Source organism: Amblyomma americanum, chromosome 3 (genome assembly GCF_052857255.1).
Source record: "Amblyomma americanum isolate KBUSLIRL-KWMA chromosome 3, ASM5285725v1, whole genome shotgun sequence".
NCBI lineage: Eukaryota > Metazoa > Arthropoda > Arachnida > Ixodida > Ixodidae > Amblyomma > Amblyomma americanum.
In genome coordinates, this window is record NC_135499.1 from 226,864,837 (window position 1) to 226,891,696 (window position 26,860).

A 26,860-nucleotide genomic window follows, 5' to 3' on the forward strand; every position below is an offset into this window, starting at 1 on the left:
GAACCAAAACTCAGTTCGTTTCCCAAGAAGCCATGACAACGGTACAGTAAGTCCAACACGAAAGCTCGCGAGTAAACAAACTCACCTGTCCTGGAAACTGGGGAAATCGTATGGGCGACTGCTTCACTTCTTCCACAATTTTTTCCTTCAGACGCTTGAACATTTCTGGGGCGCACCTCTAAGAGAGTTTCATACCACAAAACATCGTCGATTTGACCCGAAACCCCGCTCAACAGCGCCGATCAACCACTCGCACGATAGCCTCCATACGCCAGCTGCCTTTAGCATGCCTGGCACGAACGGCACAGGCACACACCCACGACTTCGCGATTACATATATAAAATCATCGTAATTTTCGCACATCTTATAATCACGCGAAATTATTGCAAGTGAGTGTCACTGATTCCGACATTCGATACGAAAATCGTAATGCAATTAGATTATGCACTTCCGGTATATGTTGCGCTGTATTTGGAGACGTCCGGGAAATCATGGCGCTTGCGCGGTTGTGAACCTCGCGAAGATTGTTGAAGATCGTCTACCACGTGTGAAGATCTTGCTGTTGTGATTGTGTATGTGTGAACACCTTGCAGAACTTAGGCTATAGAATGCTGCCATCCATATCAAGGCTCAGGAGGCATTAGTTAATACTTCGAGTGGGTGTCCCCGCTCGAATAGTCCGCATCTCGATTACCGTCGCCCCCGCACTTGTGGCGACCGCTGCCAGTGCCAGTGTCCACCGAAAAAGTGCTTACAAAGGCTGGCTGTCCTCACGGGAACAACGAGGACATGTGTCTCCTTGCTCTTATACCAGTGTCGTGCCTGCACTAACAGGTCGGCGACGGAAAATTGCTCTGGCAAGGTGTGGCTGTGTGACAGCCACGGTGCAATACTGATGTGAGTATACTACACAGAGCCTTTCCGCCGCAGCAGCGTGAGAAAACCGTGGCCTGCATTTGAGGTGCCAGTGCAGGAGATATTTTCGCTTACGCAAAACCGTAGTTTATGGACGCGTTTGGCATTCCTCGCTTACACGCAAGCATCCTTTCTCCTTCCCAGTTTTTGGGGCGTGAGGGGCGCTGACATGCGATAAGAAACAACCTACTTACTGCTACCTGTCGACGAGTATTATCAGCATGTGTATTTGAGTGCTTCGCAAGCCTGTATCTTCACTGATACCGTGTTGAACTTAAAGTGCAGAAGTAGAACTCTCTCCGTAAATACTTCACGCTGACCATACTGATACGAGCGTGAAAACTTGTCTTTGATCAAGAGCCCTATAATCATTTGGCAAATACGCACACATTGAAGCATATTTATTGAACTGGAGCCTTTACTATGTAGCTCCGTCCGTTGCTTGTAATGTTTAGGTTATTAGTCCGTCATATTCTTGTCAATAGTGAGACCTTAAGTGCTTGCCAATCCCGTTGAAACCAAGCGCATGCACTTCGTATCAGTCATTGGAGATAAGTTTCTTGGCCCTGAGCACAGGAGACCAGTGGGTAAAAGAGGACCTACTTATCTGCTGGTAATAGTGCAGTGCATTGCAGGCACACTTTACAGTGAGGCACAAGAAGCAAACTTTTCCTCTTGCAAGCCAGTATTCATCTTGGGTACATTTCCCCGGGATGTATCCCGCAAGGAGCCCGGTACAGAGTACTGTACATCATTTCAAAACCAGTGAAATGCTGGTTGTGTTCACCATGAGCCTTCAGACTAGTGAGCAAGAAGGTCCATGAAAATATTTAATGCAGACAATTTCTGCTAAGGTCTACGATGTATTTTATCAATCAGATGTGCACCATATCTTTTTATTACTTGTGCTGCCATATTATGAATATTTAAGCAATTGGCTGATATGGTGACCTATAATCAACTGCAAATTTATCTGGAAAGCTGCTGTTTATTTTTTCGTGACTTTGGCTTCTTCGACAAATGCAGGTCCAATCATCTTCATTTACTGTTTTCCGAGTGACTATGGTGATCCATGAATGACAGTTCGTAGTGGAATTGGCAGTCCTTGTCTTGCTATTAAAATTCTTGAGATTCTCTATAGAACTGCTGGATTAATAAGCTTTTATTCATTCCTGTGTTCAGTCATTTCTTGGATTTTCCATCAATTCTCAGGACGTTTTTTTTTTTTTGCTTTTCTTCTTTGCGTTCAACCACATTCTGTACACTTTCATGTCAACACATGTATTCCTGCAAAGCACTCGCATTCTTAAATTAGACTTTTCAGGTTGCAAATGGAGCCTTTCTTTATTGATGGACACGGTTGGGGTACCTCGTGTATATATACGAAAATATTCTTGGACAAGAGGTAGCCACATGTTCAGTGTGCAGTAACCGGTATTGTCATTCTGTTTCATGAGAATACTCTTTACAGGCTTGTTCAGTTTTAATTGGAGTATGTTTTAATTATAGTGCAACAAAGCGAACTTGTACGATATCATAGCAAGAATGAGACGGCCAGTATTGTGAATGATAATTCTGCGCAGTGACATGTACATTTAGAACTGGTGTTTTATGTGCAAAATGGATACCCTTCTGCAGTCAAGAGAGAAAGAGAACCATATGGAAAGAAAAGCAGAGGTTGACATGAGGTGGTTGGAAGCCGCCGCGGTGGCTCAGTGGTTATGGCACTCGGCTGCTGACCCGAAAGATGCGGGTTCAATCCTGGCCGCGGCGGTCAAATTTCGATGGAGGCGAAATTCTAGAGGCTTGTGTACTGTGTGATGTTAGTGCACGTTAAAGAACCCCACGTGGTCGAAATTTCCGTAGCCCTTCACTACAGTGTCCCTTATAGCCTAAGTCTCTTTGGGACGTCAAACCCCCATAAACCTAAACCTGAGGTGGTTGGCGAGGGGGCAGGAAAAAGATTATCATGGGCGATGATGGACGAACAGAAAGAATGATGAGTGTCAGCCTCCAATCTAAGCTCAATGCTAGTGGGCCAATCTGTAAGTGGTAGCCCCATGGCACGTGAAAATCTCTGGAAAGTTGACAAGTAGGTTTAAGGTGAGGTTTTGCTATCAAGTAGGACGATGCAGAAATCATAAAAGTTCAGCCGTTTTTGTTTTAGCTTCCATTCATTGCAGTTTGAAGGCATGCTTGGGTGGAAATCTGTGCAAACTGCAAGCAGCACATCATCTTTGCACAAAATCTCCAACGTACACTTGAAAGGTAGCTTTGAATGTATTTTGTGCACTATAAAGCTGTGACCCACTTTCCTAGTGCACCATTGACCCCATATTGCACTGGCCAAGAGTATTTAATAGTATCTATACTTTTTCCTGAGATCCACTAGCCATGCTTTTATCAGGGAACAATAGGCTAGCCTCTTATCATTGCTCCAGTTGTTTCAAGTGCTTTCATTTTCTGTGCCTCTCTGTTTAGCTTGAGAGTGGCTAATTTAGTACGAAGTAGTCTCTTCATATGTGGTATCCACAGCACTGTTGCAAATTTTGCTCCAGCAAGATCAGTTTTAGGATTTTACGTGTTGGCCTGCTTTTTTTTTTCGTCAGGCAAAAAGAAACAAGGGAGAAATTCAGTGCTTGACTTTACTCATCTTTTTCTTGATGGGCAGTAAGCTAAACTGTGCAGGTCCGGACTGTTCTGTGTTATCTTGTTAAGCGATAGCAGCTTTTGGCAGCCTGGTTGAACCAAGTTTGACCTCTCGAGGAGAACGGTTGAGTTCCTGCGAGTGTGCACACGTCAGCATTCCTGTTGTTCGCATCGTGGCCAGTGCTATGGACTCTTGCCAGGCTGTGCACTTCTCTTCTTTCCCCTGTCTGCAACCCTCTACAAAGCAGCACAAATGCAGACATGCTCGGAAAGGGTTCTCTGTGTTTTAGTGTAGAGTTCCGTCTATGTTTGTGTTTCAGTTTCTAAGTGCTTTTAGTTTAGCGAGCTTGCTCTTGCATATTGTCCTGGAAACTAGTAATACTGACAGCCAAGCTTGGCCCCTTCAAGTCTGCGTTTCTTTTTCGTTCATTCGGCTTTTCTATTCGAATGAGCAAACAGTTGAAATATCTGTATGCTTTAGGGTAGGGTATCTACAATGCTCATAACATTTGCAGTACTCCACAAAAAGATTTTATATCAAGCAAATTACAGAGCAACCTAAAAGTTTTCACTCACTGATCTGCCTCTTGTCTTTGCGGACTAATTACAGTTCTGAGGAGCATACTGCCAAGTGATGCTATATATAGATAGGGCTATGCTCGTTCAGGTGAAGCCTGGTATTTCATGGTGCAGATATTGTGATTCAGCTTCACTAAAATAAAATAATTAGCATTTTTCGATTTTAGCACAGGCATTATGCAGTGGGGATTAAATTGACAGAGCATTGTCACATTAGGTCAAAGCTGCAAATCTTGTTTGAAAATCCACATTAATTAGGGTTACTTTGTGAAGTGTAATGAATTTATGAGCAAATCTGTACCTTTTGTAAGTGTGCCACTTGTTGGTGCTGATAATTACAAGTATTATCAACTTTTGTCACAGTTTGCACTCTCATCAGCTCAAGTTCTGACATGACTTGTGTGAAGTGTGTGCCTGGGTTGTGGCCAAAACTGAGCCTTATGATTCCTGAAGTAATATCATCTCTTCCTTTTGGTGAAGTGTGTACAAGTAATTTTTGAGTCAACAGGCATTTAGACTGTGTCATAAGTTCCTTGCAGTGAGGGAGATGCTGAAAATTCTTCTTTCAAGACTGTTGCAAACTGTTTCCACTGTTACTTCACCATGCTAACGCGGGATGCCCAGGAGAGTATAGTGAGCAGTATGAGGATGCCCAGGGAGCCCTTATTGCTAAAGTCTATAGGGGTGTTGATGAGCAAAGAAAATGAAGTTTTGTGGGATTCAGAATTAATTTTTTGAGATTTTTGCTGAGGAGCAGTAACATTAATAAACAGTTCTTTATTTTCTTCCATATATCCCAGTGTAGAAAGGTGTAAAGAAATATGTTGTTCAATGTATATTTTCAGCTAGTGTTTAGGCATCATTAGAAAATTATTTGTCACAAGTTTAAATTAAAATGACCTGTAAATACCTGCATAAGGTATTGACCTGGAGCACAGTGGATGACTGCAGGACAGCAATTCTCAGGCTTTCGCAAAAACAGCATTTATTGTTGCTTTCATGTAGTATCTCATCAGGATCATCTCGTAAGGTAATTCTTGCTCACGAGTGATCCACTTCGCATCTTTCTGCTTTAGAAGATCTGTAGCTTCCATACTGCTGCAAGTAACTGTTGAAATTGGAGTGTAGAAAGGGAAAATGAAAATTTTATTGGAAGCCAAATGCTTTGTGAGAGGCCTTGTGTTTAGGTTCTTTGTGTGATAGCGCTTAGTCTTAGTGTAGCTGCAATGTTTGCTTTTACATGCTTGATTAAAATTAACTAGTGTGCTAAAGTTGTGGCTAGAGCCAGCTATACAGGTATGAACGCAGAGAAAGATTACCTGTTGTTGATTTTGACCATCAGGTTTTTATTTTATTCTCGGCTGTCCAATTAAATATGTAAGGAGGAAGCTAGCACAATGCAAAATTTACATGGCCAAGATCATTTCGGGGTATAAGACGCAAAGGGAAGCTTTTTTTCTATCTCTCATCTGGTACTCTTGCAGACAAGCCATCCCGGATGTGAGCGCCTGTCTGCACAGATGGCAACAGGTGGTCGGCGCAGCAGAGGGCCCACCAGACTTTATAGCACAGCCGAGGACCTGGATCATATTGCCAGGGAGGTAAGTGGCTGTGCAATCTGAAGCACTCCGTTGATTCGGCTTGTTTTGTTTGTTATGTTAGCCTTAGCCATGTCTTATCATTGTTATCTGAAGCAGAGATTTTATCTGGTTTCTTATCACTGGTTGGAATTTTTATTCACTTGTAACATACCATTACCAAGGCAATTCATCCCTTAGATCTGAGGACATGACAGCCCTGACACATGCCAAGGGCATCAACCCCTTTGTGAAAGTAAGGGATGTGCAGTTAGGCTGCTGGGCAAGCAGTTTGCTTCATTTCTAACTTCCCATCACCCCTGTGATTGTTTTTTCGAATCCTGGCATTGTACAACAGTCTCTGTATTTTGTTCTTTTGTAAGCACCTCATTACCTTGATTGTGTGGACCAAACTCACTGGATACAGCACTGTTTCACCAAGCTACTCTTGCGCCATTGAAATCAAATCATCATCATAATGCCATCAATCTGGCTGGTGCCACATAAACAGTCCACGTGGCTTCTCTGCTGTCGCTTTTACAGTTCAACCTTTTAAGTCAGCCTGAGAAATGTTTAGGATTGCAGAACCATCTTTTGAAGATCACTTCACGAAAGCTGGGGAGGGTCCTTTGCTTAGGCTATTTATTTACAGTAGCAGCCCGTACTGCTGAAAAGAACTGTTATTCAAAGTGAATTTTCTGAAGACAGCGCCAGATTTGATGGCGCTATACATGGTCTGGGCTTCAAATGGAATAGCATTAGCAACTATGCTTTTTTATATATATTTCTCAAATCCTTGGAGAAGCAAAAATAAACTAATTTTATACTTTCTATTGCAGATGTATGAAGAGTCATACATTTTTTTTTGTAGTTTCTTGCATCATAAAGAGTGCTTATGCACCCGTGCACTCTTGCCATATTTGATTTCCATGGCAAATGCAGTGGCAAAAACAAGAATGCAATGGACAGTATTGATTATTTGACTGTTTTTTAGGCAACTAGTTAATAATGAAGCCAAAATGCCTCAAAATGTAAAATGCAGTGTTCAGCCTAGTTTTAAAGGGCTTCTTGCATGTTTTTTTAAAGGTATTGAGTTGAGGATTGCCTTACAATTCGTAGAGCACCCTGTTTTTTTTTTTTTTTGCCATAGCTATTTTCTTAAAATGCTCAGTGAAACAATTTCAGAACAGTACAAAGCAGGAAACAAACTAAAACTGAGCTACACAAGTGAAGTTGCAGGTGACATCTAAAAAATGTCTATGGGGACTGCATATCTGGCGTAGTCCACCACATGAAAAGTGGTAAAATATTCATTGGGAAAGGTGTCAAACAAGATGACACAATCTCTTCATTGCTGTTCGATGTATATCGAAGTTTGAATTGGAAAGAGTTGAGTGGCAAGTTGGGCTAGTTGGTGGGTGTTGATTTTATAAAACGGGTACTGAGGCTAGGGCAACAGTCGATGGCTTCTGAGCATGGCCTCTGAGCATGATGTTGTCCTTGTTTGTGAGCTCACTGCAAGATGAATTGGAAAGATCTCAGTTTAACGGTTTATAGAGAACACCTTAATAACCTTCAGTGCTGATCAATGGAGCTGGGATTACTGGGACAACATTACCAAAATTGAAACAAAATGGTGCAGAAAACAAAAAAAATTGGAGCGCTTTTCGGGAGAATGTGCACATTTGTGAATGCTTTCAGAGTGCTTTTATTTGCCTTCATAGGTTGTTAACTGAAACAAAATGGTGTTTTGGCAGTATTTTTAACCCCAAAGCTTATCTTTTACCTGCTTTAGTTGAAAGAAATGGTAAAATCTCTGGGGTCTCTTTGCTTAGGCTGTGTCTTTCATCTATCTGTGTCTTTCATCTTGAAGTCAGAAAACAATCGCTCCACCTTTACAGAGCTGGTTGGCAGAATTCAGTGTGCTCATTTTACATCAAATCAATAGCTCTCAAATGATTTCTCTGTGAATGCATTCAATTGATGTTCTCAAGCAACTTGCAAAGCTTGTCTTTCATCGTGCCATCCCACTTCTCTGCAATGGTGTCCAAAATTACAAACATCTCTAGATTGAGTCGTGTTGGTTAGAGTTTTGCAGTCATGCTCGTAATGAATTCATACTCTTTCAGCTCACTAGCACGAGCATCGCAACGCGGTTGCAGTTTTTTGCAGCAGCTTCACAGCAGCAAATGTCACCTTTAATTTCTTTATGAAGTCTCTCACCTTGTCGCAGTTTACATAATACTTCACCGCTCTTAAAAATGTGGGCCATCAGTCATCACTGGTTCAGGAGGTGAGAGAAGGTGTGTAATAGAGATGGAAATGCTTCACAGATTCCAAGAGCAGTTCTTGCATTTCGGACACAAACATATTAGCCATAGGGTGCATGTTGTGAATCTCCTCGACCTCATGGTGCAGTGTATGAGCAAGCGTTAGCAATGCAGGTGACCTGCTTTAGGTTTGAAAACATAGATTTGAGACTCTGGAAGGTGGCTCCTATATATGAATCATTATGGCTTTTAATTTTTCATACTGGTCCCCTTCAGACCGCAATCCATGGCAAGCATTCATAGATTCACACTGATTTGTCCCACTGTTAGTTTCCTCCACAAAGTTGACACTCAGGATTGCAGGTTTACTGGCTGGCCGTGGTGGCTGAATGTTAGGTGGTCTATTTTATACCGGAGACCTCCACTATGGCACCCCTTTTTTCTTTTCTTTTTTCACTACCTTCTTTATCCCTTCCCTTAGGGTGTGGGTGCGTGAGGTTCAAGTGTTCCACAGAGAGAGGTGAAACAGTTACTGCACCATTTCCTTTCCTAAAAAAAAAAAAAAGAATTGTAGGCCAACTAAAGGATTCGTTCAGGGCAGATACAAGTGCATTAACAATGATATGCTGATATGTATCGATTGCTTCGTCTACTTGGAAGTGAATGGCTGAGTCATTAGTGTTTCACCCGTAAATCGTTTTTAGATGCAACTTCATCAGAGTTGTCCTGTTAGGCAGTTCTTTTGAGTCCAGTTAGAAATGAAGTTCTTAACCACTGTATGATTAATCTTGTGAGATGGATGTTAGAAATCCAGTGTTGTCGCTTGATTGTGGTTGAGTATTCGCTGACCATCATGGAGGCTGTGTTTCTTTCAACGGACATCCTGAATGCCCACGTGTTTCCCAGAATCGCTGGCTTGTTCCTGCCACTTGCAAATTTGTAATCCCACATACGCCTGAATCTTGTTTCACTCGTACTGTCCTTTGTGGAGGTTATTCAAATACTCCATACAGTGTTCATGTTTTATTCTGGTACCTTCGATTTCACATTATCGCCAAATTGGTCTTTTTTGCCGTGAACAACTGTTGTGAACCTAGTGTTACTTTGTAGTTAGAATGTTATCTTGATGTATTTCTCATTTTAAGACTGTGTTTTTTAGGACGTGTCTATTTTCTGTTTTTGTGCTTTGCTGTGTGTCTTATTTTCATACGGACAAAAGTAATAATGTGAAACTCTTCGATGTATAAAATTGTGCACGCCTTTCCAAATTGATCTTCCTCCTAGCTGTTACTATGCCAATTATTGTAGAGGGCCAGGGCCTTGTCAAGCTGTCTTGCACAGCGTTTAGTCCTGGCCCCTTTCTTTTCGGCGAAAAGAGAAATAAACTTGACTTAAATAAGGAAAGCCATGACTTCTATGCATGGGCAGATTGTTATAAAATTGCCTCAGTCCATTCTATGCGTGCTGCTCCATGCTGCCAATCATATTCAGGTCACTTCGATGAGCTGCACGCCATCCACTGTTGTGAAGCAGAGTGTGGAACGTAGTAACAAGCATGGGGTCAGAAAAATGTAATCCTTTGTTTCTGCCAGCGCATGGGGTTTGGACGCCCTAGGAGTGTCAAGCATTGACAAAGTATAGCCTTTCACTTCATGCTGATACAAATTTATCTACGGCTAAAATGTACCTTTTGCAGAGATGTAAAATTACAGTACACTTCTAAGACAACCAGGAGATCTGTCATTTTCTGGGACACTCAGCATAATTGCAGGACAACAGTGTTAGAAAGAATTAGGTGCAAATAGCGTGGTAAATGTGTGATCGTTGCTATAATCATAACCGAGAAATTCTTCAAATTTGGGGCATGTCCTGAAGATCCCAGCTCTACTGATGACATTTCCTTGCTTAGAACATGAAATATTGGCTGACATCCGCCTAGTCAAGAGCCGAATTAGACAAAAACTGTGATATAATGGATGAACAGACTTTTCGAGAGCACATAGGTTGTGTACATACCCTGTTGAGAGGGAGCCTTGAAAGTGGTTTATATTATCAGGTGTGTTCTCAGTCGGCTTCAGCCAGTTCTCCCATCAGATGTTGGTCTGAGTGTCACAGTTTTGCTTAGTAACTCATAGTAGGAATTGCAACAAATGATTGGGTACATAAACACTCAGAGCAGAACGGTAGGGCTAAAAATTAGTATGAAGCTGACTAAAGTGATGTTCAACTGTCTGGGACAGGAAAAACACTTTGTGATAGACAAAGGCAGTAAAATCTCTATGTACAAATATGGGATTGCAGAAAATATTAGTGCCACCTGAAATTCGTGTCGCTAGTAAATTAGTATCTTAAGGCATGAAAATGTGGTCGCTCAAATTTATTTGTGGCAATAAAATTCTCATTTATCTTTCTGAGTTTACTTGTGGTCATAAAATTCTCATTTGTCTTTTTGAGTTCATTTTTGTGGGATCAACCGCAGGGAATTTCAGAAGCTTGAAACTGGGCTAATGTATATTTTTTGAATACTCTCAATACTTGCAAGACTGAACCCGAATGCGCATATACATTTATGCTCAGGCTGAATAGACAGCATGAATGATTCCATAGAGCCTGCTCGGCGCTCATGGGTGCATACCATGCATTGCAAAGGTGGCGGTGTTTACAGTATGTGGGCAACACATGTAACCACGATGGGAGCATGCGTAGAGCAGGTGATATACTAAAGCTACTGCATCCCCTACCACCCTCTCTTTCAGCTGCTCTGTTGCGATCATAATAGTGAAGCATTAGCAGCACACACCAACTGACCACTGCATCTTCACTTCTGGCTGTTCTGCTGCTATGTTTACGATGACAAAGGTGCCATAGTGTCTATTGCGGATGCTCTAGAATCTGAACTCTCACGGGCATAATATAGGCATGAGGAGATATGGAAAGGGTGGAAAGGCGAGCAGCATGCGAAACTGGCAGGCTGATTGTCTGGATAGTTTGCAGGGCAAACTACTTGAGTTCATCAAGCACAGTAGGCTCATTTGTGGGTTAATGTGCTGGTGTTCGCAGTTCCTGCATTTGTATCATTCATAGTGTAGGAGAGTGTTCAGGACACCTCAGGTTTTGCACATTTTTAACGATGCAATTCAGCGAGGGAATTTCATGAATCCATACCGCACTCTCATTCTCATGAACCTCAGTTTAATGAAGGCCCTGGCACACCTATGTGAAGGCACTACAATGGTTGCATGGAACACAAACACATTCAGGTTTTTATCGTGCAGTTCGAGCCGTCAGTACACAGGGAAGAGGCAGCATCTTCCATTAGCAAATGCCAGGCGCTCACACACAGGTACTGGACTCTTTCAATGGGCATAACCTGAGAGCACGTGTCAGGAAGTGTGCCTGTAACAGTGTAGTCACTCAGGCTGCTATGAGTTGGACTCTTCAGTCAGAAAAGGATGCTTTGGTGAAACATTACCACACATGCTTCAACCAAAGCAACATGCCAAACATCGTTTTTCAATTGATACATTTTAGTTTCTCATTTTATTAGCAAGATACTTGCTGTGGTGGCTCGATGGCTGTGGCATTTGGCTGCTGAGCATGAGTTTTTTGATTTGATACTTTTCATCGCAACTGCATTTGCATGGTGGTTAAATGCAAAAACAACCGCATACTGCAATTTTGGTGAACATTAATGAACCAAAGGGGATCAAAATTAATTGGGAAGTCTCCACTGTGGTATACCTCGTAGACCAAATTTTTAAAGGCCACAAGGCTAACTTCTGAGAACTGCTGTGCAGCTCATAAAAGCTTTCCAGTGCTTGAAATTCCTAAAGGGTGAGGGGAACACACTAACCCCTCAATAGCTTTGAAGTAAAATCATTGAAAACAAAATGAAATCTGCACACATCTTTGCTACAAAATTCATAAGCCAAAGCGAAACCTACTGTTCTCTAACATTTTACAGGTCCGAACATAACCACACAAGACCATATGCACTGCGTTCACATCCCGAAGGATTTTCGATGGAATGTCAATAGATTCACAGCTAATGGTACAGTCCATTTTTTTTTTCTTGATGAAAGTTACAACTCACAAAGCAGCGAGATCTGGCTGCCTAATCTGCTTTATTAGGTATTAAGGACAACATAGGCAAGAAAACATTGTGTGTGCACAATAGGCAAGAAAAAAGCCCTTGGCTTCTGTATGCTCATGGAACTAGTAGATGTAGGCAGCTTGGTTAGATTTTTAGTGGTAAAGTGCCTGTGTACATTTTCTATTACATCTTTGTTTCTGTTGTAGTGATTTGCACATGATGGGATATCTGCTATGAGCAGCAGCAATTCTTGCTCCTGCTGTTGTATGTAAAGGTTATTTATTTATTTATTTGCCCTAAGAGCCCTTTCATGTGTTACATAGTGGTGGGAGACAGCTTTATAAACTGAGAAAAACGTGTGTGAAGAAAAATTCACTCGCAGGACAGTGCAATAGGATATAATACAGCAGTTTGTGGTGGAAAGGGTAATCGAAGAAAAATATGCCCACCAGATGACTTGGCACAAGCTGGAATGCAGCTTGCAGCTGCAGATAAAGATAGAAAAGTGCTGGCAAGAAACGTGTGAAGCCATCTGACACAGTTGTCCACATGAGACATGTGCAGCATGACATGCAAGGGGTCGGATTATATGATCTAGAAAGCATAAGCACTGTTTGTTCTATGCTCACTCACTCTGCCAGCCCTGTCTCTTTCAGGCGAAGTTCAGTATTCACCACTGGCATTGTAAACTACATAAACAGCGCAAGGGCCGGAAACATTCCTATGCCTGAAGTAATGTAGCTTAAACACCTTTCTATCACAACAGTTAACTTACACTGGAATGCTCATGTTTTAGCATGTGTCCGTTTTCCTTTTGTGGTCTATAATTCCTTAGACATGGTAAAAATGAGGCCCATCCACAGTGAAATGTCTAGTCAAGAGAAATTCGTTGTATTTATACTGCTTTATTAATGAAGTTTTAGTTAAAGAAGTAGCAAAGTATAAAAATCTCAGTGTTGTCAGACTCTCACCTAAAATGGAATGACCGCATTTAACACATTAGATTGTCGGTGCTAAGCAAACTTATTCTTCACTATGAACTTAGGGTTGCACCTAGCAGCTGCGAATTGTTGGCATATAATTCCCTCCTGAGGTCATAACTTGAACATGCAACTATCATTTGGGACCCAGTCACGAATTTTTCCCTCCCTTGTCAATGTTGTTTGACCCAGATGTTGACGTGGAATGATACAGGGCGGGTCTCGTAAGTGACCCGGGGGACGTACTTCGCGACTGGTGAGTTTCAGACAGGTGTGCAGGTCTTCTGACGTTGAAACTTCGAAGGCTTTCTTCAAGAATGAAGTTATTTATTACAATATGTACGCACCGAATGATTTTGGTCTCTCCACTTTAACTATACACAAAACTTCAATCTCCCGCGACTCCGGACCACCGTCGGCCAGCACACGGCCAACCTGTCCGGCCGCCGTTCAAGGAACTCGTGTCTCCAACTCCGCGGCCCCGCGACCACCACCGGCCACACCCGACTGATCTGTCTGGCTGCCACACACCAACTTTGCGTGCACCCATCTCGTTGAATTCCCGCCAAAACTACATCCTCAGCCAATAGGCAATCCTCCCGCCAAAAACTTACTCTTTAGCACCCAATAGATGACTTTCCCGTCACCTTTCAGACGCAAGATGTCACAACGCAAAAGAAAAGCACACAATATCAAACACACGCCTCACAATGCAAAAGAAAAGCACACAATATCGAACACCCTCCTTGCTGCAGGCTGTCTTAGCCAACTAGAAGATGCTACAACGAGAGGAGAGAAACACAATTTACAACACATGCGTCGCTGTTAGCTGCCTTGGCTAGCTAGCAAGAAGGTTAAGGAAAAAAACGCACAGCGCCGGTCCACCAGAGCCGTCCTGTCGTCTCGTGTTTCAGAACGACCGACTTCAGAAAACAAGCCATTCCTCATTTGCTTAGGCCGAGGAACCCGAAACTCACGCACGACGCTGTTTTGAGAATCTTTCCCTTTTGTCCCTGCTCCCTGCTTTTTCCCTGTTCCCTTTCGGCGGAACTTCTCACGCTTTACCACGACGTACGTTAGCTGCTTCGTGGCAGACTCCCATGTACAGAAGTACATAACAGAACTAGAAAAAGTGCAGAGGCTTGCAGTGCGCTTTATATTTGACAGCTACAAAGGAACTGATTCCCCATCTTTATTAATAATTAGCTACAACAAACCATATCAGACCACTCCATGTAAGGCATAGTGAGATTGCCTGCCTATCCTTCCTCCACCAACGAAGTCATGGGAAATGAGGCATTTCTGCGACTCCTTGCATGCAGCCTTTATAAACACACATCATCATTGCCATAATCACAGCTTAGCCCCATACTTTTCACAAACTAATGCTTTTAAATTTTCTTTTTTTTTCCACAAACAGCGAGTGGAAAGCTCTATCTCTGAAAGTAATATAAATTGATCACTTTGATAAGGTACTTCGTTATATATTTATGTAATTTATTTGGTATTTTTCAATTTTTTTTGCCATGCTTGTTTTAATGTCTACTTTTCCTTAAAATTTTGTTAGTGATATATGCAGGAGTTTTGTAATTTATCTACTGTCTGTACTTACATTGGTTATTGATGTTTCGTCCTTAGTGCCCTCCCTGCAGTATTGTGTAAATAAAAAATATACTTCATGTATTGTACCTAGACCAGACTCATGTATTCTGTGGGATGCTTTCACAAAAAATAACACATACGCACAGCTAACAGTTCAGTGAAAGGTTGTCCAGTTCATGTTTTTGAAATTCTGTGCCAGTGACTGCAACAACTTGCAAGGGACGCTAAAGGGGAATGTGCAGTGCCCTGAGAGTAAAAACGGGAATATTTGCTGTGAAGAGCACTTGGTTGAACAAAATTACCTAAAATGGAAAAACATGTTGTGATACCACTCATGAATTCTGGTAGCTACTACCTGTCAATGACTTGTATGGTGACTGCGGTCTGTTCACTTCATGCACAACACTGTTTTGGCAGAAGGGAAGCAGCACTGCGAACACGAGCAACGTGGCAACGAGAAAGCAGCTTCACTGTTTCACAGCATAAAGGGTGGTAAACAGTATGCCATCTGTTAATAATTATTGTAACAAAGGCCGTCTAATCAGCGAGAGTTCGGAAGGTTACTGGTCATAAAATATGCGAAACTGCACTACTTCGCGCAGGAAGAGCACTAATGAAGAGTAATTTATCAGTATAGTGTGTGGCGCTTGCTTGCGGCGCTCACTTGGAACAACAAGTCAGGCGGCAAGGCAGGACGGATATCCGTGCGCCTGCCGCGGAAGGTGACTAGAGCGTGCGGCTGCAACCGCTCGTGACGCTGGCCGGATCTCGAAGAGACACTCAACGGCTCCGCAGAAATCTGCGTAACCTACGAGGTGGCGCTCCCGTCGCCGTTTCCACCTCCCCCATGAGGGAGGCTTCCCTCCTCGCTCAACCGGTGCTGTCCTGACGCCCGACGATGAAGATGGGTCGCGTCGAAACGGAGGGGGGAAACAGGTTCTCCACAAGCGTAGTGTTTTACTTTCTTAGTATTGCCCTTTAGCATCCCTTCAATGAATGAATGTGACATTACATTTAAAGCTGAAAGCTATTTCTTTAAATAATAACACAGTGGCACCAAATGCCATTTAATTTTTTGGTGAGTACTGACAGTGCTGTCATGGGCTGTAAAATGCAGTGCGAATTTTTAAAGCAATCGTCATTTTGTAATGTTATTTGTTTTGAAACCCTCGAATGTGTAGCATTTTTGTTTTTGTATCGTTTCCATTTCCCTGCCTCTGCCTGCCAAGGCTGGCAGTATTGAAAAATAAGAGCACAAGTTGAACTTTATAAACAGGGCTAGGCAGTCTGGCTCAGTGGTGCCCAGCTGCTGACCCGAAAGACGCGGGCCTCTATTCCCCCGGCCGCGGCGGTCGAATTTCGATGGAGGCCCGTGCACTGTGCGATGCCAGTTCACGTTAAAGGACCCCAGGTGGCCCTCATTTCCGGAGCCCTTCACTACGGCGTCCGTCTTAGCCCGATTCGCTTTGGGACGTTAAGGCCCCATAATCCAATAGTTCCATACCAGCTGTGTTTCGATGTGGTAGATGTGAAACCTTCAAGCTTGGTCAGTGCCCGCCAGAACGCGCCTAATGCCTGTTTCACATGCAAGCGAAAACGCTAGCGAATTCTGCCGCCGCGGCGCAGAAACCTGTTCTGAGTTCTCGCGACGGCTCGAGCGGCAAGAGCAGCGAGGTTAAAGTTGAAAATTTTCGCTGCGACGCGCCGCGCAGTCGCCCAGTTCGCTCAGTTACCATGCGAGGTGCCAGGTAAACAGGGTTTAGTAGATGAAGCGCACAAAAACACACCACACAGGAAAGGAAGACTCGAGACAGGCGCTTCTAAACAGAGGTAAACAGGGTATGTTGTCCGCTGTAGACAAAATTTGGTTCGAGGACCGATAACTGGAAAGCATCATAAATATACGATGTTAGGACACAAATTCGGTATACACGGTTTTGTCGAACGTTTTTTGAACTGGCAACACTACGAGTTAGCCTCAGAACTCTTCCTCTTTGAACGAAACCTGGTGTGTCACCTCTACCAGCGCCTTATCATGCACCGCCGCAAACCTTTTCAAACGCCGCGCCATTGATACCGAAAGTGCTTTGGGGCCAGTGTCATCAGCTTCATGGAGGAAGGGAAGAAGTCCGTGATCAGCGCCTATATTTGTTTACTAACACTACCCTGTTTCGTAGACGTTGTGAAGTGCCCGCGTCGCTGCTGTATCTGCTGTACCACCTATAGTTTGGCATTGCTCAAACTTCAGCAAGGGACGCGACAACCTGGTCGCCGAGCATGGTTTTCCCATTCATGGCGAGCAATTTCGTGCATTGACCAGAGCAGGAGCGAACGGTATCTGAGAAGAAATTGGCAGACATGCTATGTGGCCTCGTGGCTCGAACACCCAAGACGTCCCCCTGTGTATCTCTTGGGTCCCTACTTTTCCCTTCCTTAACAACCCGATTCTCCTACAAACGGCCTCGAGCCTCCCTTTCTAAATAAATAGCTCATTCATTCAAAGGGGGCGCCCATCCATTCACCTTCCAGCGAGATCCATCATGGCACGTGGTTTGAATTCGGAAAATTGCTGAGCGTTGCGCACCGAAAAAAAAAAACGGCCGTGGCTTAGCTTGGTTAAGCCTGGTGATTGCGAAGCAATAGTGTGTTATTCTCGGATCAGCTGGTAGTATGGCTGGTGGTAGTCTTGGGTTATGCTAGTGCTACGGCTTACAGTGAATCATCTAAGAGGAAGTCATCCATCGAATCCGTGTATGCCGACAAACATTTCCCTCACCAGCGTGCCCATTACAAAATCTTCCAGTATCGATTGGCCGACGGTGCGGTAACACTCCATTTTCTCCGCGTCGTAAGATATGCCCACTCGGTGCTTGCAGTAGCGTTCGTTAAAGTACGGTAGCGTTACGCCGTAATAAATGTTGGGGTTATTGTCCCCGTCCAAAATGCGATACAATTTGTTGTACGTCTCCTCGTCGTCTTCACGATGCATTAGCGGTAGCTTGTATGTTTCGGCCACGTTGTAGATGGCCAAGTTGTCTGCATAACACCCCCATCGTTCGTCGGTCATCTTAAGTTTGCCCCACTTGTGCATCTGCGTGTCCGGCGTGTCGCTGGTTGCCCCGGGGTCCGACGGTAGACCCATCTTGCGTCTTGCAATGTCGTTCTTGTAGCGCGGTACGCGCTGTATGACTGCCTTGGCGAGAGGAGCAGAGCTGTTTTATACAGCTGGTGTGACGTCACTCTGACCGTAGCGCCCCTGGTGAGAGGAGCGGGAGTTAGGCCGCCGTTGGTGACTACCGCCTCGCCTCGCGACGACGTGAGATGGGGCCCCGTTTTTACACAGCTGGTGTGACGTCACACCGACCGTAGCGCCCCTGGTGAGAGGAGCGGGAGTTAGGCCGCCGTTGGTGGCTACCGCCTCGCCTCGCGTCGGCGTGAGATGGGGCCCCGTTTTTACACAGCTGGTGTGACGTCACTCTAGGTCACGTGGTGTGACGTCACGCAGCGAGGTCACGCTAAAGGTCAATGGTGCCTACCACCGCCTCGCCACTGAACGGGCTGAAGTGCGACCTAAAGTAGTATTGCTTCGCAATAAAAAAAAAACGCACGATGAAGGCACAGAGGAAGAAGGACAAACACACCAGCGCATTATGTTGGTCGTTCGGCCCGAGTGTTCTGTCGGCACTCTCGAAGAAAGCACAGGTTGCCTTGTCTGAAAGCTTGTCTCGCAGCGTCCGCGTCGCAACACCTGCTGCGTATGTCTCCTTGCTCAATATCCCTTCCCGCGGCGTATTGTTTGCCAGTAGGTCGTCTTTATCACTCTGCTGTAGATACCGAGCCGCATTCCTCGATGCGATTCTTATCTGGCGGGATGCCTCAAGGTTGAAAGCATATCTGGCGAGTTGCAGCTCGGCGCATCCACCACCCCCTTCGCAATTGCACAACGTGCGAAGTCCACTAGACGTTGGGAACCCGAATCAGCATTAACCGCTTTGTAGTTGCGATAGTGTTGCGGCGTTCTGCGATATTCCCGCACCGTACATGCCTCAGGAGTCGATGCTACATGTGTCGTCAGAAGGCGCTTCCCTGCGTTGTGCACTTGCGATAAGCTCGCAGCGCCGTCCGTAAGTCACGCACCCCTGCATACTGCAGCAAGCTCCTGTCGTGCTGCATGTGTTCGTGCACTGGTTTGTGTCCTGAATTTATGGCCGTGCGGTAAAATGTCTCCAGAGTGCGTGCCCAGAGGCGAAAAGAAAAAGTGCCCTTTCAGGCGCCGGCCTCAGAGAAAGGCGTGTCGCTGTTATCTGGCACCCAACACTACATCGTGCTACGCCAACGTGTGCAGCCGACGTTTCAAGAAGGAAGATTTTTTTTAGATGGGAAAAGGCAGTGACTCGGATAAGCACCCGTTGCACGTACTACGTCTGCACCACGAAATGGGAAGGCATCGCAAACATAGCGATATGAGCACGTACGCTTCGGACGGATCGCCGATGGATGATCGATCTACGTCGTGGCCCGCATCATTGGAAGAGGTCTTCCACCTGGACACGACAGAAGACGTAAGTGAAACGGCGGACCCACACCATTCGCTAGATTGTTTGCTCAGGTGCACGCTGCACAGCAGGTGCTTCTTTTACTTCAATGGCCCCCCTGTCGTCCTCCCTGTCTGACGGGCAGTGAAAGGCATCGAGGAGGTACTGGCTTGGCAAGAAGAGCCCCGGTGCCTCTACGAGGCTCCGCCCTCGTCGAACCCTGCCCGAAGGGGTGCATTGCTCGGTGGCGTCGAGGTCGATTGTGTTTTTCCCTGACGCCGGTCCAGCGTCCTACAGATCGTTGTAGCAAAATATACGCAGCGTGGAGGAAGGTTGATTTGTGTCTGCATTTGGAGCGAGTGACTGCTCACAGGCCGAGGTTTGGAAGACTTTTTTTTTTTAGAGGGTGATTTGGACCTATACCAAGTAGAGTTTAAAGGGACACTGAGGAGAACTCGATCAATTTTTTTTTTGTTAGCAACATCTCATAGTTCGGCATTTCATGGCTTTGTTGCCGCTTGTCCGGGAGCGGAAGATGCATTTATTTCAAAGAAATTTGGATTCCAAGTTGAAGAAAGTTTTTCCCGCCGCTCCGATACAAACTCGAGAACTCTTATGACGTCACGGAGAACTCTTATGACGCCTCAGGATGGAGTGACGTGAAACGTGACGTAAACGCAGACTCCGTGATTTCTGGTATCTAGCGGTGCGGTCTAGCAGCTGCCGAAATGAAAGCTACCGCCGCCGCACGTTGAAGGCATCTATCGGGGGTCGCTACCGTCGCTTCGTTTACGTTTACACCGGCGTCTTGTCAGCGTTACGATGGATCCCGTTCCCGAACCCGACGACGAAGTTCTTGCAAAAACTCCGGCCTGCATTTCAGCGACCTCAGCCCCACAGAGCGTGCGATGCTTTACGGTTAGGCTAGGCGCCGGCGGGTCGTTTCCCCCTTCCTCAGTGAGCAGCCGTTGCTAATCAGATATCATAACGCCAGTGCAGGGAGTCGCGAGGGGCCAGGACAAGGTCGGCGCGTTGCGCCCATCGGAGGCTGGCGGGGCTTTGGGGCCAACGGATCGTGATTCCTTGAACGGCGCGGTTGCACGGTGCAGCAGGCGGCGTCGAGGTCTCCCACGGTTGCAAGGGCCAGGTTATTTATTTATTTTTTTTTTGCCACAAAAAACGGATGGATGCTCAAGGGCGGTCGCGTTTAAAGTTGGCGGCTTGAAACTAAAGCCGACGCACGACGTTTCAACGGCTTTTGCCAGATCCAACGGGTCGACTGGATCGGGCTCTCTCGCCCACTTGCATGTACCTTCAGATGTGTGCTGTGAATGGATTAAATTAGCCGAGAGCTCGAAAAGAACAGCTCCGCCCAACTGCCGAAGCTATTGAATTACGTCACAACGCGCACCTCGTCGCGGAGCCGAATCGGTTTGTCCGGGCCGGCGGCGGCTGGCGCACTCGGTGCGAAATAGAGACATGCTCGAAGCACTCAGCCAGTGCGGTCAGTGTGCGCCAAAGCCGCTGAACGCGTCGGCGTTCAAGCGCAGTTGGAGTATAGAGGGTCTCGCTTTGGCCGACGTGACGGCGCCGTGCAGCGCGCGCGCGCGTTACGCCGGCAAATAAACCCGCCAAGTGCACTATCGGGTTTAAAACAAAACTTACTTCAGTATTGAACCGTGCAACCTTCCTTCGTCAGCCTCAGAGATTCGCGCACTCCGTGTACGAAGGAAAATTAATCCAAGGTGGCGTCTCCTGTCCTATAGCGTCAGCACGCTTGTACTTGCGAGGTCGGCCTGTGGCGGCAATACCTGTATTTTGGTTCTTGCTATTTTCTACCTTACAAGAGCTTTGTTTTCAATAAGAGGCGTTTTTGTGATCAGGAGCTGGTATTCTATCGATACAAGCCAACTTAAATTTCTCCTCAGTGTCCCTTTAAAGCCAGGGGGGTCTCAAACACCCCACCAGTATTGACAAGGGATCTAGACAACCCCCCGTGCTAGAATGCAGGGACTACATGGATCCGGAGCAAGCGACCATTTCTTGTTCTTATTTGGAGGGGGCTTAGCGTGAGAGAAACATGGACATGAGAGGGACACAGGACGTGCGCTCATGACTTGCCAACTAGCCCAAAACTTCCACTTTACTCAAGTTCAATTCTTGTTCTTGTCAGTGGTGGTCGGAAAATTTCTTCTCTATCATTTCAAAGTTGCCACTATGATTTTTGGCAAGAACCGTTAACATGTTTTATAAAATCGAGACGGAGAAAAATAAAAAGTCGGCAGCACTGCACAGAGGTTGGAAGTAAAAAAAGAAACCCGTGCCCTCGCCAAGTCAAGCTGAGCACGGGCGCAGTCAACAACGACGTGATGCGAGGAGAGGAAGTCTCAACGGGGTTGCTTGTTTCAGGTCCGTGTCATAAAATGATTTCTCCCCTTTGCATAAAACGATGTGCAAAGCAGGCCACCAGCCTCTTTCTCTCTTTCCCTACTTATTTTCCTCTCCACCTGTGCTTGAATCACCAGAAAGCCCCCTAGTGACGAATGCAGCGCGCAAAGTGGTCCCTTCCTTACGGCTCCATATCGTAAAGCGCCGCCTGTCGCGTGGCCAGTGAGCAATTTTTGGCTTATGGTGGAGTGCCTGTGGGGTCCGGAAAGCGGCGCTACTAGTTCACATCTCGGAGCCGCGGTGGGCTTCTGAGCTCTCCGGTGCTCTAGCTGCTGCTGCTAGCAGCAGCAGAGCGGTAAAGTGCAGGACGTCCAGTGTATGACAGCCTTAAAACAGATTTTGAGCACTGCGATAGAACGGGGAAACGAAGACCACGCGGTCTTGGATCATTTTCCGTACATATCGGGTGTCTCACCTAAGATGTTCTGAATTTTTAAAAAAATAGGCTTTTTGAGTTATAGAAGTGCGCTTTTTTGTAGCCATAGCTACATTAGGGTAGCATTTCGAGTCTTCAGCGTGGCGGCGCCGCTACGCTGTCACGTGGTTCGGCACGTGACCAAGTTCCACTCGGCCAGCTGTACCTATCGCGTCACTCCAGGTTTAACCAGATCTAACTAGTCGGCTGGTGAATTAACATTGAAGAGTTAACTTTTTCACTCTTACTGTTAGTCTCCCTATTTTTTGAGAACAGTGTAGCTCACCGTAAGTAATCTCCATATCAGTTATTAGAATTTCGAAAACGCAGTTACCCTCGGCGCTGTAGCCCAACAAATTTTGGCTATTTCGACGAGTTAATTCCACTGGAAGGGTTGCTTCGCCTGCAAGCGTTTTGGAAGCGCATCTATTTCGGCACGATGTAGGCGAACGTTGTTGGGCCACAGCGCCTAGGGTAACTGTTTTCGAAGTTCTAAAAACTTATATGGATATTACTTACGGTGGGCTGCAAGCCTCGTAAATAATAAGGAGACTAACAGTTATAAAATTGACTATTCAATATTAATTATCCAGCCTACTTACTAGTTGGCACGTATTAGCTGTATTTTGTTGCACTACAGCGCTGGCATTGCTACGCCAAGAAAGCGCTCTTCCACTTAAAAAGCCTGTTTTTAAGCAGAACATCTTAAGTGAAACACCCGGTATATAGGGAGGTACAACACGACATCGGTGCATCTGCTCATTCGCCGATATCCCGGATCTTGCGTATGCGCTGTGAACTGTGCGGCGTATTTCGTTCCCTACTACCGCAGCCCTATACTGGCAGGCCATTGTGAACCGGCATGTGAAACTTGAACAATTAATGCGACGCGGAACGTAGACACCAGCGTTTCAACGTTTAGTCACGTGGCCCTCCTCAAGCTGGCATTGCCCTCAGTTTTACATTTTTCCCAAACCGAGGCTACCGAGCCATTCTCTCTCTCTCTCTCTCAACTTTTTTACAAACCTGGGATGCCGACTTCATGTACTGGCGCCGGTGGCTGAGTGGGCAGGACGGAGTGATGGGATGTGGAGGCGCGAAATCAGCACTATGCCAAATGTTTTTCATAATTCGTTGAATGTGGCTTCCCCACGTTGCAAGGTGCCCTAATCATGGCGTCCGTCACTGCATATCTGTAAAAAAGTGCCTTAACTTGCACGTTACTGCTTCACAGGTGCACGTGGTGTTTTTGCAAGAAAGTTATACAAACATTTGCTGCTCCGCCGTTAGTTTGGTGCGCAGCATTAAGAAGCCGACTTTGTATTTGTGAAAGTGGTTCGTTGCATGACGGTGCACTAGGCTCCGCTCCTGGAAACGTCGAAAGCACGCCAATTTTTTTTATTTTTTTCTTGTGGTTGAATTCGGGGAGCTCCGATGAAGCTTAATCGGTCGGGCTTCTTATCGGGAGCGATGCTGGCGGCTTCACTGCGAGACATGCTTGCGTTGCGGTGAAAAGGTCGCAAGTGTGGCCGCGCCGCGAAGCGCGGGTCAACGCTAGGGCTGCGGGAGCGTGAGAACAGTTCCTACCGACTCTGTCCGCAAGACTCGACTGCTGGTTTTGACGCGCACTGGTGCGATATTGAATGACCGAGTGGAACGAGGCTCCGGAATATTTGCACCAGTTTGGGGGCCCCGTTCGGATCCCACTTAATTCCGCCAAGGGAATCGTGTTGTGACTACGCGTAGCACAACTTCGAGACACTTCTGCGTTTCGCCAGAGGCGCCTTATCGCGCGGTAAGTGCTGCGAAATGGACGCAAAGTTGGACTGTGTGGCAGTGACATCATATGGCTGAGAATCTTCTTTGATATCTCCGCGAGATGTTTCACGAGTTTACCTCGTGTAGCTGCGAAGCGAACATCGCGTGTCCCGGAACAACCACTCTCTCCTGCCGGTACGCCCACTCGCTAAAGGCCATTTTTTGGGTTCTCAAAGCGCAAATATTGGCGGACTAAGCGGGGCGGAGGTTTGTCACATCAACTGACCGCGTCAGCTACGCCTGTGGAACCCATTATGCGCGCAGCTGGCCTCAACAAAGGTTCTGCGTGGTTCAAAGAGCGCCCAGTTCCCCAGTTAAAGCTTCGACTTGTTTGCCTAGGGGAAATCGGGGACTGGACCTCGCGTGCATGCACACAGCAGCGTGCTAGCCAAGTGCTGGTGTGTGAAGATAACCTTTCTGCCCGCCGCATCGCCGCCGGATCTATTCTGGCCTTCTCTTCCCCGACCGAGTGGCGGCGAGGTTAGCGACCACGTTGTGTTGCGCGCGCGTTCTTCCTTTTCCGGATTCGTGCCCCCTCCCTGTCTTTTCGCCGGCGTGCGTCTGGAGCCGTTTCGACACGGGGCTTGCCTCCGCAGGCGGGTTTCTCGTGAGAGCGAAGCGCTGCTGCAGCTACGGGTGGGGGTGGTCTGGGGAGGGCGACGCAAGCGCGCCCTCGCGGCGCTGTCTGTGGCCGTCTGCGCTCCGCCGCAGAGGGCTTCTTCCGCGTCCCAGGACAGGGCTGGCATCCGGCATGGTGCACCAGGCCGGCCTGCTGGCTGCGCTGGACGAGCCGCCGCGCAAGTTCTACATCCGCAACTACCGCGTGAGTGTGGCGTGCTGCCTCCCTCCCCTGCTTTGAAGCGCCAGCCGGATGCACGTCGCTGGACCGCGGCGCTCTGTTCACAACCTCCGGTGACAGTCGCCGCAAGCGCGAGAAAATGCCGTTGCGAGCGATCTTGTTACATTTTTCGGTGTCCGCCGCACTGTAGGATTAGCGGCGATCGTTTCCAAAGGCTGGGCCATAAGAATCTGTCCCCGCAGTGGACAAAGTGCGACGTCTGCATGCTACCGGCTGCACTGTAGACGGAACTTGCACGCACCATCTAGTGGACGCGCTGTTGGCCATCGGTATACGCTCCTTGTGGGCGAGCGACAGATGTGCGGTGCCTTAGAAGCTTTCAGGGCTGCGAACGGAGAAAGACGAGGAGTCCTCCCCGGAGCTCCCAGCACACCTTGCGTATCTAGGGGTTATATCCGTAAAGAAAGGTGCAACGGATGTGCGGTTGTCAGTCAGTGTTCTTGGCGACTTCATTGACAGGCCCTCCAGTTGTGATGCCAAATGCGACGGCCATGAGCTTTCGTTGGCGGCGCCATCCGTTGTTCTTACAGCCGGTGGGGTCGGTGTAGGCTAGCTGCGACCGCTTGCACCACGCTCAAAGCCATTGGCCACGTATTGCGCGTCAGTGTCGGACCCCCTAGGTCGTCCACGTTGTCCGTGCCACGTCAGCGGTTTAGCGTACGCTTAGGCGTGCTTAGCCGCGGGACCTTGTGCGGGTTCCGCCTTCCGTCGGCGAAGCGGCTGAGCCGCGGATGGCAAAACCGTGTCCTTTTCCATGACGTGTACATGCACATCGTAGCAGCACACGTCATGCCTCGACGCACATGCACACGAGCCTTTATACGCTCATTAGGCTTTGTGAGGCTCATGAGGGAGTATTTAAACTCGCCGGTGTACTTGGAGGGGAAAAAAATGTAAAAAATCGGAGTTTCTGGACGAGCACATTTCTTCGCTCGGCGTCTTTTCAGACTTGGCTTCGACTCCTTCGATCAGGTTGTCACTCGTGCACGAAATATTTACGGCGTGCCAGCCAGCGAGTTCTTTACCTTTACGATTTATGCTTGCGCGGCCACATCTTGGCTCTCGAGGTCGACGCGGCGTCGGGACACCGCGCGGTCCCGCGATAAGCTTGGGCGCCTGCTTAAACCCCCTGATCGATTGCTCCGTTGCCTCACTTACGCCTATGAGCTGGCCGCGGTCCGATGCGAGGGGGAAAGCCAAGAGAAGAGAAAAATAAATATCCCGTCGTGTCCTCGGTTCGTGTGTTTTCACTTGTCCGATGTTGCTCTCCGATGTTGAGTCACCGCGGGAACGGCGGTTTTGAAGCGCTGTTCTGGCTCGTGGCTTTATATTTTGGCGGGCGCTGCTGCCTCGCTTTTCCTCGCTTTTTGCTAAGCGCTCGTTTGAACCGCGACAGGGAAAGCAGCCGGTTGTAGGGTGAAGTTCTAAAATACCCCTGGTCGGTCGGTCGGAGAGAATCCGGGCGCGGTCTTCGGTTTGTCCTGCCCCCACGCACTAGCTGCGCGCCGTCGTTCCTACTCATCCTCAACACCCCCCTTCTCTCTCAGCGTCCCGTTTGTTCCGTGTTTCCTCATCGACGTGGTTGTGACACGGTGGCTTGCAGTCGACTCGCAATCGGCTCGTGCCAACTTTCTGCAGCCCCGTGCAGTCTGGCAAGGAGCGTCGTCTTCCGGCCTGGTTTTTATGTTAATGCTTTCAGGTCTGCAGTCAGAAACGGGTCCGGTGACTGGAAAAGAATTTCGGCCGCAGCGCGAGCGAGGCGTTCAAGTCGCTGGCGCACGTGCGAGTTGCGGAACTTCGACAGCACACATATATACTGCACTCATTTAACTTGACGGGGCCCGGCGAACCGTCCTGAACACGGGAAAAGAATACCAGCGCCGAATAAGTACGTGCAGCACTCGTTTGCGAGCTTCCAAGTTTGTCGTGAACGCTTGTAATGGGGCCTTTTAGTAAACCTTTCCCACGAACCATTTCCAATGTGTTGTTTGCTCGGTTACTAGCCTTCTTGTGCACAGTTGCTGTTCAGAGCTGTGCGCACTTCTGTCGTCGTTTTAGTGCAGCCGCGCATTTTACTTTCGTGCACATTCCCGCGGGCTGGTCCTCGAGTCATGGCGTT

At 47.0% G+C, this 26,860-nt stretch overlaps 2 protein-coding genes across 5 annotated transcripts in view; one reads left to right on the top strand and one right to left on the bottom strand.

Annotated features, from left to right (window-relative positions):
- The window catches only part of LOC144126279 (uncharacterized), a 38,156-nt gene extending 37,929 nt beyond the window's left edge, over window positions 1-227 (bottom strand). Inside the window, 1 exon segment of the mRNA XM_077660372.1 lies at window positions 86-227. Coding sequence (XP_077516498.1) covers window positions 86-163 — 78 coding nt within the window. The 5' untranslated portion in view covers window positions 164-227.
- Window positions 228-294: 67 nt separating this feature from the next.
- Window positions 295-26,860, top strand: part of LOC144126282 (leucine-rich repeat flightless-interacting protein 2) — a 49,078-nt gene continuing 22,512 nt past the window's right edge. The window contains exons 1-3 of one of the 4 annotated variants that reach the window (XM_077660376.1): window positions 471-898; window positions 5,629-5,745; window positions 11,956-12,042. In XM_077660376.1, coding sequence (XP_077516502.1) covers window positions 12,019-12,042 — 24 coding nt within the window. In that variant the 5' untranslated portion in view covers window positions 471-898; window positions 5,629-5,745; window positions 11,956-12,018. Of the gene's footprint in view, window positions 899-5,628; window positions 5,746-11,955; window positions 12,043-18,604; window positions 19,229-24,473; window positions 24,706-26,860 lie in introns of those variants that run through there. The other 3 variants (XM_077660375.1, XM_077660374.1, XM_077660378.1) reach the window with 3 other exon arrangements.